This window comes from Lonchura striata, chromosome 30 (assembly GCF_046129695.1).
Source record: "Lonchura striata isolate bLonStr1 chromosome 30, bLonStr1.mat, whole genome shotgun sequence".
Taxonomy (NCBI): Eukaryota; Metazoa; Chordata; class Aves; order Passeriformes; family Estrildidae; genus Lonchura; species Lonchura striata.
In genome coordinates this window covers 3973245-3985416 of record NC_134632.1, presented here as the reverse complement: position 1 = coordinate 3985416, position 12172 = coordinate 3973245, and the positions used below count along the sequence as shown (strand labels likewise).

The 12172-nt window shown below is 58.2% G+C and overlaps 1 protein-coding gene across 1 annotated transcript; it reads left to right on the top strand.

Annotated features, from left to right (window-relative positions):
• Nucleotides 1–4172: 4172 nt before the first annotated feature.
• Nucleotides 4173–12172, top strand: BAK1 (BCL2 antagonist/killer 1). The gene is made up of 5 exons (XM_077789033.1): nucleotides 4173–4311; nucleotides 8416–8551; nucleotides 8621–8764; nucleotides 11260–11440; nucleotides 12071–12172. Exons 1-5 carry the CDS (start codon nucleotides 4236–4238, stop codon nucleotides 12170–12172), a joined length of 639 nt encoding a protein of 212 aa, XP_077645159.1. The 5' UTR covers nucleotides 4173–4235.

Sequence of the window (12172 nt, the reverse complement as noted above, 5' to 3'; positions counted from 1 at the left end):
TCTGCCACCGGGGACTGTGGTTTTTTCCCTTGGACCGATACAAGTTTCCCTCCCAGGAGCCAGAAACTCTCAAATCGTTACTTTAACCAGGCTCTCAGCCGGGGAACCTGGCAGAGGGCGAATTTAAGGTGCAGCCATAGGGAAAAGCTCCCAAAACCGCTGGAGAAGCCAAGGAGGAGCCGAGGATCTCCGGGAGGCTGCGGGGGCGGCACGGGGTGTGCGGTGCCAACCCCGCACCCGGCACCCCCCGATCCTCTTCATAGTCCCCTGAACCCCCCAAAAAGGAGGACCCCCAAGAACTCCCCAAAAAGGAGGAGCCCCAAGAACCCCCCAAAAAGCCGCCGGTGCTCGGCGCTGCCCCACGCCGGGGTTGGTGCCTCTAGAGGGAGCTGAACCCTGCGCGGCTCTATCTATGGTCAGCGCGCTTGGGTTTCTGCTTTCTGCTTGATTTTTTTTTTTTTTTTTTTTCCTCCTTTTCTTTTTCCCTCCTCCTCCTTCTCCTCGCGCTTCCTTTGGCCGCGCCGCGCTGCGGGCGGGACGCAGGAAGGGAGCGGCCGGAGGGATGGAGCGGATCCCGGCAGGGATGCGGTAGCTCCCGGGATATCCCGACCCGCTGCACCCCGCCGGGACGCGGTGAGTGCCGAGGGCAGCCCCGTTTCTTCCCCCTGCCCGGACTCTCCTGGGATGGGTTATCCCTGTTTTCCGGGACTCTCCTGGGATGGGTTATCCCTGTTTTCCGGGCCGGGATGGGCAGGGATGGAGCGGCAGCCGCGGGGTGCGGGGGTCCGGGGGTGCGGGAGGGGTGACAGGGACAAAGTGCGCCCTGGCTCCTCAGGGGACGCGTTTGGGTGCGGGAAACTCCCGGGCCAGGGCTGGAGGTGCCGCTCCGGGCGGTCGCTGCCCCAAAAAGGGAATTTACCCGCCCCAAAAAGGGAATTTCCCCTCTTTTAACCGTATTTTCTTCAGCCGGGCTTTTTACGCCGCGGTGGTGACAGTGCCCGCGCAAGGCCCGGAGTGCTCAGGGGAGGGGACATCGGTGGGCAGAGCTGTCCCCGCTGGGGAACGGGTGACACCCGTGCCGCCACTCCCGGGCTGTGGCCGGGCACGGGCACGGCGCGTGTGGCTGCGCTGGCCCCGCCGGGGACCGCGGCCACGGGCGCGGCTTGGGGGGCGACCTGGGCTGGGTGGATGCTGGGGGTCGTGTGCCCACCCTGGGGCCCTGCTGGGTGGGCAAACCCCCAACTGGGCAACCCCTGAACTGGGCAACCCCTGAACTGGGCAACCCCCAAAACGAGCACCCACCGAACTGGGCAACCCCTGAACTGGGTAACCCCCAAACTGGGCACCCACCGAACTGGGCACCCCCCAAACTGTGCAACCCCCAAACTGTGCAACCCCTGAACTGGGCACCCACCGAACTGGGCACCCCCCAAACTGTGCAACCCCTGAACTGGGCGCCCCCCGAACTGGGAACCCCCCAAACTGGTCACCCACCGAACTGGGAACCCCCCAAACTGGTCACCCACCGAACTGGGCACCCCCCAAACTGGTCACCCACCGAACTGGGCACCCCCCAAACTGGTCCTGGCCCCGCTGGCCGCGCGGGTTTGGGGTCAGGGATCCTGCGGGATCTCTGGCCCGGGAGGAATCGCTGCCAAAGGCTCGTCCCAGGGGATGCCCCATCGATTTCCTGGCATTCACAACATGTCAGGGGGTGATTCCAGAGCCCGTGGCCGGGATATGGGATTGCAGCTGCTTTTAACCCCTTGCAGCCTCCTCCAGGACCCTCGTAGGGTGGATGAGACCGTGCAGTTCCCCTGAGCCCTGACTCAAATCTTGGAGGGTTTTCATTTCCTGCAGCCCCGGGCTGTCTCTGGGTGTTCGGGTGTCACCTCCTCCTTCACACCCTTCCCTGTTCCTGTAACAAAGGTGGAATGGGGAAGATGGGAAGCAGGAGGAGCACGAGCAGCAGCTCTGGAACGCAGGGAGGATGGTCCGAGGCACTCTGAGCCCTGCAGAGAAAGGGAGATTTTGGGAGAATGGGCACTTGGGGACGGCAGAGGGTGGGGACAGCAGTGATAGGGCTGCAGCGTCATGTGTCACCGTGAAGATGGTGAAAACAGCGCTGCCAGGCCGCAGAAGGAAACCGAAAACAAAAGTTCCCGCAGGGTTCAAAACGAAATTCAAGTGGAAAATCATGAGTCATCTTCCTCTGGGTTTCTGTGCTACCAAGTCCTTGCTCCTGATTGCTCTCACTCACAGGCCGAGCTGGAAAAGCTCCAGAGGCTCCTGAGCTCTTTGCTGGGTGCACCCACACCCTGCCCAGCATCCTGTGCCACCTGAGCAGTGGCACCGTGGGGTACAGAGGAAATCCCCACTGTTTCCACAGCTCCAAGGAGCTGCTCCCAGCTTGGGAACGGCTCTGAGTCCTCCCAGTGCAGGTGGGCTCAGGCATGGCCTGGGTTGGGCAGAGGATGAAGCACAGGAGGCTCCTCAGTGGAGGAGGGGATGGACACCATCCAAGGGATGGACACCATCCAAGGGATCTGCACCATCCCAGGGATCTGCACCATCCCAGGGGATCTGCACCATCCCAGGGATCTGCACCATCCCAGGGGATCTGCACCATCCCAGGAGATCTGCACCATCCCAGGGGATCTGCACCATCCCAGGAGATCTGAACCATCCCAGGAGATCTGCACCATCCCAGGAGATCTGCACCATCCCAGGGGATCTGCACCATCCCAGGAGATCTGAGCCATCCCAGGGGATCTGAGCCATCCCAGGAGATCTGCACCATCCCAGGGGATCTGAGCCATCCCAGGAGATCTGCACCATCCCAGGGGATCTGAGCCATCCCAGGGGATCTGCACCATCCCAGGGGATCTGAGCCATCCCAGGGGATCTGCACCATCCCAGGGATCTGCACCATCCCAGGGGATCGGAACCATCCCAGGGGATCGGAACCATCCCAGGGGATCGGAACCATCCCAGGGATCTGCACCATCCCAGGGGATTGGAACCATCCCAGAGGATCTGCATCACCCCAGGACAGGGAATTCTGTGATTCTGAGAGCCAGGAGAGGCAGCTCTGGAGCTGATCTGGGCAAGTGGCCAGCAGCTCTCCCCAGGGATTAGCCCCTGGCCCCAGCTGATGATCCTCACTGCGTTCTCAGCTCTTCCTTGGATGGGGGTGTTTGAGTTTGGGGAGGAAGGGGGAAATCCTGTCCTCCCATCCTCGGAGCGTAGGAAAAACCAGCATTTCCATCCTGGTCAGCAGGCTCAGGCCCTGAGTTCAGCTGTGCAGGACCTCGTGGTTTTCCAAGCTTTGCACTTCCAGGTCCCATCCCTTGGAAAATGGGCTGTACTTCCTGTCTCCCATTTCTTTTCCTTCTGAGCAATCTCCAGTGTGATGCCACGAGCTTGAACCACCTTGTGCACTTCTCTCATACCCATGGGTGGTTATTTATCCCTAGCCCAGCTCTTCCTTTATTTTTGCCCAGGATGCAATTTAAATTTCGGGGTGTCAGGAATTGTGTTTCATCCGTGAGTTCAGGCTTGGTGCAAATCAGGAAAGGCCCCAGCTCAGCCCTGCTGAAGTGTGGGCTGGGAATGTGCTCTGGAATGTCAGACAGCAGCCAGGAGCTGCCCTGATCCCGTTAATCCTGACAGGAACTTTGTGGCCTCGAGGAGCTCTGATGAGCCCTGAACTGCAGGTTTAGGATACCTATGAGCTTCAGGGAAAAGATGAGCTTTGTGTTTTGTTCTCATTTAATTTTCTTATTTTCTGAGAGGGGAAATGTAAAGAACAAGGGGAGTCAGAGGAAACGAGTGCTGGAGAAAATCAGGGCCCATCTCGTGTGGTCGCAGCCGGGGAGTCCCGGAGTGCTGGAATTTTTGTTACAGCTTTTTATGAACCTCTGTGGTCTGGGCTGAGGAGAAGCTGGTGCAGCCCACAGGTCTCTTTGAAGCAGGAAGGAAGTCTGTTAGCATGAGTGTGAGATGCGAGGTCCTTTCTGTGATGAGATCCTCGGAGAGGGTGAACCCAGCCGGGTGGGAGTGGAGCCGGTGTCCTCACTAGGTAGGGAAGGAGCGTGCCCCGAGGGAGGAGCCAGCCCTGGCAGAGATAAAAGCACAGGGCTCTGATCCTCGGGCTCTGAGGGACCACAGAGCTCCACCACTCACCATCTCCATCACCCTTCCAGGTGAAGCTGCCATTCCCAAAGCTCTCTGCAATGGCCTCGGGGAATGAGGGGGACCCTCCGCAGGATCAGGGGCGCCGGGGGAGCCAAAGGCACAGGCTCAGCGCAGGTAAAGGGTTCTGGGGTGCTCAGGGGAGGGAGCAGCCTCAAACCTTTGCTTGTTTATTCATTCCCCGGCTGTGTTCCTTTGGCAAGATGGGATTTCCTGTCTCCAGGGCTTTTTGCAAGCCTGGGGTAAGGAGCTGGATTGAACTGGGAGGCGCTCGGTGCTTTTGGGACATGAGCGTCCTGGTCTAGAGGGAGGCGTCCCTGGGTGGAACAGGGTTTGAGGTTCTTTTCCATCCAAAATAATCAAGGATTGTGGGCTTGGCATTGGATGGGCAGCAAGGTGGGATTGAAGCAGGGAGAGAGAACAAAGTGCTGGGAGCTGCCTGGTGTCGAGTATTTCCTTCCCTGAGCACGAGAGAGCAGGAGGTGCTCGGGGTTTGAATCACAGAGGAAACCACAGATCTCAGGAAGTCTGGGTGGCTTTGGGGTGACATCAGGTCCCGTGTGCCCTGGCAGGGCAGTGGTGGCGAACTGGGAGCAGGGTCAGTGTCCCCCTGCGAGCCCAGCCCAGCCCTGCTCTGGTCAGTGGGTGAAACTGGGAATGGGAAAAGCTCTCGGCTCATCCCAGCAGAGGAAAGGTGGGACACGGGGACTCTGGTGCTGCTGGCCAGGCGGGGAGGGCAAACCAGCTGAGTCAGCTCTGTCAACACCCGGAGCTGCTCGGGGCTGGTGGAGCTCAGCCCAGCTCAGGGCTCGGCCCTGCAATGGCATTTCGGCTCTGCTGCTGCCTGGGCTCCTCTCTCAGTGCCAGACCCTGAGGCTGCACCGGAAGGAAAATACCCCGTCCTTGCCATGCCGGAGTCCAGGAGGTACAAAAGTCCACAGACAGGAGCAGTTTGCTGATTTCCTGTTGAGGCCAGCGAAAACCAGTGAGAAATCAGTAAGAAATGAGGTGAAAACCAGTGAGAAATCAGTGTGAAAACAAGTCAGAAATCAGTAAGAAATGAGGTGAAAACCAGTAAGAAATCAGTAAAAAATGATGTGAAAATCAGTGAGAAATCAGTGTGAAAACAAATAAGAAATCAGTAAGAAATGAGGTAAAAACCAGTAAGAAATCAGTAAGAAATTAGGTGAAAACCAGTAAGAAATCGGTGTGAAAACCAGTAAGAAATGAGTAAGAAATGAGGTGAAAGCCAATAAGAAATCAGGCCCTGAGCTCTGAACATGCTGGGTCACAGTCCCAGGTCCTGTTTTCTCAGACTCATACTGGCAGCCCCAGCATTCCCGTGCTTCCCAAAATTCAGGGTGGATCAGGAGGAATTGCCTCTCTGGAATTTGGAGGGGCAGAAGCCCGGTGGGCCCCAGCGAGAGCAGGGACATGCACTGTGAGACCGAGGGCTGGAAAGAGGCTTTGTCCCAGGGGCTGAGCCTGGATTTCATCTGGGACTCTGCTTCCCTGCCTTTGGATGCAGCAGAGATTTCTCTCCTGCTCAGGGATTCGCTTGGGCATCGTTGGGATCAAACCCAAACCCAGCTGCCCATCCCACACTCAAATTGCAGCTGCAGTGAGGTGGAGCTGGGCTTCCCTGGGGGCAGAAATCTCCAGAGGCTGCTTCTGCTTCCTGGGGCTGTCTTCTTTTTCCAGGTTGGAATGTCCCAGTCTGCTGGGCTCCGAGGGATGGGGCCAGGTTTCAGCAGTCCCTGTCACTGCCTGGAGTGGTTTTTTGGGGCTGACGGAGATTTTTGGCCAGAGCTGCCAGTTTTTCCCCACAGCACGGCTGCTCCTGGGAGATGGGAGCAGTGAGAAATGAAGGATCTCAGGGAGAAATGCAAGTGTTGAAGGTTTGGGGCTCTCTGGATCCGGGCAGTGCTGTGGATGCAGGGTGTGGATCCCAAAGCTGAGTGAGCTGGGGGTGGAGGGAGCAGCCACGGAGCAAACATGGAGCAGTTCCTTCCTTCCAGAGATCCCTGAGCAGCTCCAAACCTCCCGTTGGCACTGCTGCCACTGGGAACCCACCAAGCAAACCCTGACCCAAATCCCTTGGGAGGGAGAGATTCCAAGCCAATCCCAGTGGGGGTGGCAGCCGTGGGAAGGGGGGATGTGTCCTCCTGTTGTGGTGTTACTAAAAACAGCTCCAGGGATTATTTTAGGGCAGAGATTTCCTCTTGTGTCTGGCTGAGTGTTTGCCCTCCTCTCCCTGAAACTCTGACTCAGTTGATTTCGTTTTCTGATTCTCTCTGGAGTGTCACCAACTCCAGTTCCTGGAAGGTGAAGGATTTGTTTGTCACCAAACAAACCCGTGTCTGAAAACAGAAAGCAACCCCTGGAAAGTGACAGCAGCTTTCCCTTCAGCTCTGCTGGTGAAACCTGAGCTCAGCAGATCCAGGACAGGGAGGTGGGAGCAGCTGGAAAAGCCCGTGAGGAGGATTTGGTGTGATCTGGGGGCTTGGGGATGGGGTCTGTGGGGCAGCACTGCCAGCACAGCTGTGCCCTCACTTCCCAGCAGGAAGATCTCAGGTTGGAAATGCAGATTCTGGAGAGCTGCGTGGCCAAATCTGCATTTCTGGGATGGTGGGACAGGTTTGGCTGCTGTGGAGCTGCTGAACGCTGAGGACAGGGTGGTCCCCCAAACCCACAGTCCTGCAGGACCCCCACTCGTGCCCCTCCTGTACCTGGGCAGTGGCTGGGTGCTCTGTGAGAGGAGCTGAGCTCTCATCCTGCCCCTCTGCTCCTGATCCCAACAAAATTTTATCTTGGGAAAGAAACGGGGAAGAGCGATGCTCCTGGTCCCTGTGGGAGCCACTGGCCCTCTCCAGGTGCTTCTGGAGCTGCTGAAACCGAGCTCTAATCCAGGACATCCATGGGGACTTGCCCTGGAGCCACGGAATGTGTGAAGAGGGATGACACTGAGGGGTTCCTGCTGCAGGGAGCTGGTCCTGGCCGTGTCCCTGAGCAGTGTGGGGACAGGGACACGTGTGTGGGTCTGGAGAAGGTTCTGTGGGGATGTGTGTGGGTCTGGAGATGGTTCTGTGGGTTTGGAGATGTTTATGAGGGGACAGGGCCGCATGTGTGGGTCTGGAGAGCATTTTGTGGGGACACGTGTGGCTCTGCAGAAGGTTGTGTGGGAACAGGGCCGAGTGTAGGTCTGGAGATGGTTCTGTGGGTGTAGGGACACCTGTGTGGGTCTGGAGAAGGTTATATGGAGACAAGGACAAGTGTGTGAGTCTGGGGAGGGTTGTGAGGGTTTGGAGATGTTTATGTGGGCACAGGGACATGTGTGGGTCTGGAGAGGCTTATGAGGGTACAGAGACACATGTGTGGGTCTGGAGAAGGTTTTGTGAAGACAAGGACCAATGTGTGGGTCTGGAGAGGGTTGTGTGGGAACAGGAACATTTGTTTAGGTCTGGAGATGGTTCTATGGGTGCAGAGACACGTGTGTGGGTCTGGAGAAGGTCATATGGAGACAAGGACAATGTGTGGATCTGGGGAGGGTTGTGAGGGTTTGGAGATGTTTATGTGGGCACAGGGACGTGTGCAGGTCTGGAGAGGGTTCTGTGGGGATATGTGTGGGTCTGGAGAAGGTTGTGTGGAGACAAGGACCAATGTGTGGGTCTGGAGAGGGTTGTGTGGGAACAGGAACATTTGTTTAGGTCTGGAGATGGTTCTATGGGTGCAGAGACACGTGTGTGGGTCTGGAGAAGGTTGTGAGGGTGCAGAGGCACATGTTTGGTCTGGAGAGGGTTGTGTGGGGATATGTGTGGGTCTGGAGAAGGTTGTGTGGAGACAAGTACAAATGTGTAGGTAAAGAGATGATTTTGTGGGGACGTGTGCGAGCCTGGAGAAGGTTCTGTGAGGACGTGTGTGGGGCGGGAGATAATTCTGTGGGTGCAGAGACATGTGTGTGGGTCTGGAGAAGGTCGTGTGGAGACAAGGACCAATGTGTGGGTCCGGGATGATTCTGTGGGGCCGTGTGCGAGTCTGGAGAAGGTTCTGTGAGGACGTGTGTGGTCTGGAGAAGGTCGTGTGGAGACAAGGACCAATGTGTGGGTCCGGGATGATTCTGTGGGGCCGTGTCTGGAGAAGGCTCTGTGGGAATGGCCCCTTCCAAGCTTGGGGAAGGGAGGGAGAGGCGTGCCCGCCCTGAGCGCTGTCCTGCCCGCGCAGAGGGCCGCGTGGCGGAGGAGGCCGAGGAGGTGTTCCGGAGCTACGCCTTCTACCGCTACCAGCAGGAGCGCGAGGAGCGCGGGGCCGAGCTGCCGCGCGACCCCGAGATCGAGCAGATCCAGCAGGACCCGTGCAGGTAAACCCGTGCCCTGCCCCTCGCCCGCCGCGCTGCCCGGCCCGGCCTGACGCCCTGCCCGCCCCGCAGCACCGAGAGCCAGGTGGGGCAGCGCCTGGCCATCATCGGCGATGACATCTACAAGCGCTACGACGCCGAGTTCCGCACCATGCTGGAGAGCCTGCAGCCCACCCGCGACAACGCCTACGAGCACTTCACCAGAATTGCCTCCAGGTAAAGCCTCAGGAGCTCCTGGCGTGGGCTGGGGGTTTTCCCTGGAGGAGAAGGGAAGGGGAGGTCGGGTGTGCTCAGTGCTGTTGGTTAAACCCGCTCTGTCCATTTGATTTCGCTCTCCGGCCCTGGCCGAGCTCCCAGCGAGCTGCCCAGGATGGTTCCTGTGTCTTCTGCCTGGCTGCTCCTCCTCTGCACACTGCTCCTGTCATTGTCCCCTCCCGGTCCTTGCCCAGCTGTGTGTAGGTGACACGCAGACAGGCTGGGCTCTGTCAGGGGATGTCCCTGGGACCCCTGTCCCAACCCCCTCAGGGGCACAACCAGCTCCTGCTGTGCCCTGCTCCAGGCTGGGACGTGCCAGGGAACAACCCCAGCCACAGCTCCACATCTGGAGGTGGGATGGTCACAGAGAAAACGGAATCGTGGAATGGTTGGGCCGGGAGGGACCCTGAAGGTCATCTCAGAGCAACCCCCGCCATGGGCAGGAGGCCACACACGGGATGAGGTGGCTCAGAGCTGCCACCCAGCCTGGTCCTCATGGACACATCGGTATGGGGGCTGCCCCACGGGCTGGCAGAGCCTGCAGGTGACACACAGAGCCTGGAGGTGACACACAGAGCCTGGAGGCGACACACAGAGCCTGGAGGTGACACACAGAGCCTGCAGGTGACACACAGAGCCTGGAGGCGACACACAGCCTCCTGCAGGTGACACACAGAGCCTGCAGGTGACACACAGAGCCTGCAGGTGACACACAGAGCCTGGAGGCGACACACAGAGCCTGGAGGTGACACACAGAGCCTGGAGGCGACACACAGAGCCTGGAGGTGACACACAGAGCCTGCAGGTGACACACAGGACCTGCAGGTGACACACAGCCTCCTGCAGGTGACACACAGAGCCTCCAGGTGACACAGAGCCTGCAGGTGACACACAGAGCCTCCAGGTGACACACAGAGCCTGGTACAGGTGACACACAGAGCCTCCAGGTGACACAGAGCCTGCAGGTGACACACAGAGCCTCCTGCAGGTGACAGCCACCCAAAGCACAGTGCCAGGTGAGGAGTGAGGGCACAGACCCGGAAAACTCCTGCCAGGATTTCCCAGGGAAGCTTGGATCGAGATGGGATCGAGGGGTTCTGTCTGCAGGGAAATGTCCAGCCATGCCAGGCAGCCCCTGGCACAGGCAGGACGGGTCTCTGCGCTCCTGCCCCTCCTCCAAACACCCCTGGCTGTGACAGCCCTGTCCCTGTGCCCTCTGCTCCTGTCTAATTCCTTCTTTGCTCCAGTGTTTAACTCCTTCCTTTCTGTCCTTTTCCTGCTCCCCTGTCTGGGAAGCTGCGCTGGCTGAGGCGGCAGCACACGCAGGTAAATTAACCCCTGTCCCTGTCCCACTCAGGTAAATTAATTTGACCCCTGTCCCTGTCACACTCAGGTAAATTAAATTAACCCCTGTCCCTGTCACACTCAGGTAAATTAACCCTTGTCACACTCAGGTAAATTAAATTAACCCCTGTCCCTGTTACACTCAGGTAAATTAACCCTTGTCACACTCAGGTAAATTAAATTAACCCCTGTCCCTGTAACACTCAGGAAAATTAACCCTTGTCACACTCAGGTAAATTAAATTAACCCCTGTCCCACTCCTTGTCACACTTGTCAAATTCAGGTAAAATAAATTAACCTCGTCCTTCCCCTCATCACACTCAGGTGAAATAGCCCCTGTCCCTGTCACACACGGGTGAATTTCCCCCTGTCCCTGTCCTCATGCCACCTGCTTTTTGTGTCCTTTCCCAGGCTCTAAGTCCCTCTACAAACAGGCAGGGGCCACCAGCCCAGGGCAGCAGATTGAACCAGAGGCCTTCACTTTATTCTTCTTATTATTCTTTTATTGCCTTTTCCCCTTCTTGCTGGAAGGCAGGAAAAGCACCTTCCAAACCTGGTGTAAATAATCGGTGCCAAGCCCTGCAAGAGCATCGAGTGACACATTGTGGAGCCTCTTCCAGCCACAAAATCTCTGTGTGGCTGGGATGAGCCTCCCCAGGGTTCAGCCACGGAATCACAGAACGCGTTGGGTTGGGAGAGCCCTCTCAGAGTCCACGGCCAAGGCCACCACTAAACCCTGTCCCCAAGGGCCACAGTCGTGTGGCTTCCACATCTGTCCAGGGAGGGTTCTGGCAGCTGTGGCAGGGCTGCAGAACCTCCCAGAGAAAAGATTACTGCCATATCCAACCTAAGCTTTTCCTGGTACAATTTGGGGCTGTTTCCTCAGTTTTGACTCCACTGCTCAACATTTCCTGGTGTAGACAGCTGCTCCAAGGCTGGGCAACACTTCCAGAGAAAAAAAATTCTCCATAATACCCAAGCTAAGCTTTTCCTGGTACAATCTGGGGCCGTTTCCTCAATATCGACCCCGCTGCTTGAGCTCCCCCTCCCTTGGCAGCTCAGAGCTGGGATTTGGGGCAGGAATTCAGGGAATCTCCTGGCCTTTGTTGCAGCCTGTTCGAGAGTGGCATCAACTGGGGCCGGGTGATCGCCCTGCTGGCCTTTGGCTACCGCATGGCCATGCACGTGTGGCAGCGCGGCGTCAGCGGCTTCCTGCGCCGCATCGCCCGCTACGTCGCCGACTTCATGCTGCAGAACCGCATCGCCCGCTGGATCGCCCAGCAGGGAGGATGGGTGAGCAGGGCGGCTTTGGGGTGGCTTTGGGGCTGGCTTTGGGGCAGTTGTGGGGGCAGGTTTGGAGGCAGATTTGGGGTAGGTTTGGGGGTGAGTTTGGGGCAGGTTTGGGGTAGGTTTGGGGGTGAGTTTGGGGCAGGTTTGGGGTATGTTTGTGGCAGGTTTGGAGGTGGGTTTGGGGGTGGGTTTGGGGGCAGGTTTGGGGGTGAGTTTGGGGCAGGTTTGGGGTAGGTTTGGGGGTGAGTTTGGGGTGGGTTTAGAGGTGCGTTTGTAGCAGGTTTGGAGGTGGGTTTGGGGCAGCTTTGGGGCAGGTTTGGGGTGGGTTTGGGGCAGGTTTGGGGGCAGCTTTGGGGGTGAGTTTGAGGCGGGTTTGGGGTATGTTTGTGGCAGGTTTGGAGGTGGGTTTGGGGCAGCTTTGAGACAGATTTGGGATGGGTTTGGGGGTGGGTTTGGGGCGGGTTTGGGGGCGGGTTTGGGGCAGCTTTGGGGCAGGTTTGGGGACAGGGGGTGGGTTTAGGGGCAAGGGGCAGTGTTTAGGGTTAGGGGGGCCAGGGGAGCTGGGGGAGTCAGGGACTGGGGGTCAGGGTTTGGGGGTCGAGGACTGACCCCGCTGTGTCCCCTCCCTGGCAGGAGGCCGTGAAGACCCTGGACAATGTTTACATGAAGTACGTGCTGGTGGCAGCCGTGGTGGCACTGGGCTACCTGGTGCTGCGACGCTTCTTCAACCCCTGA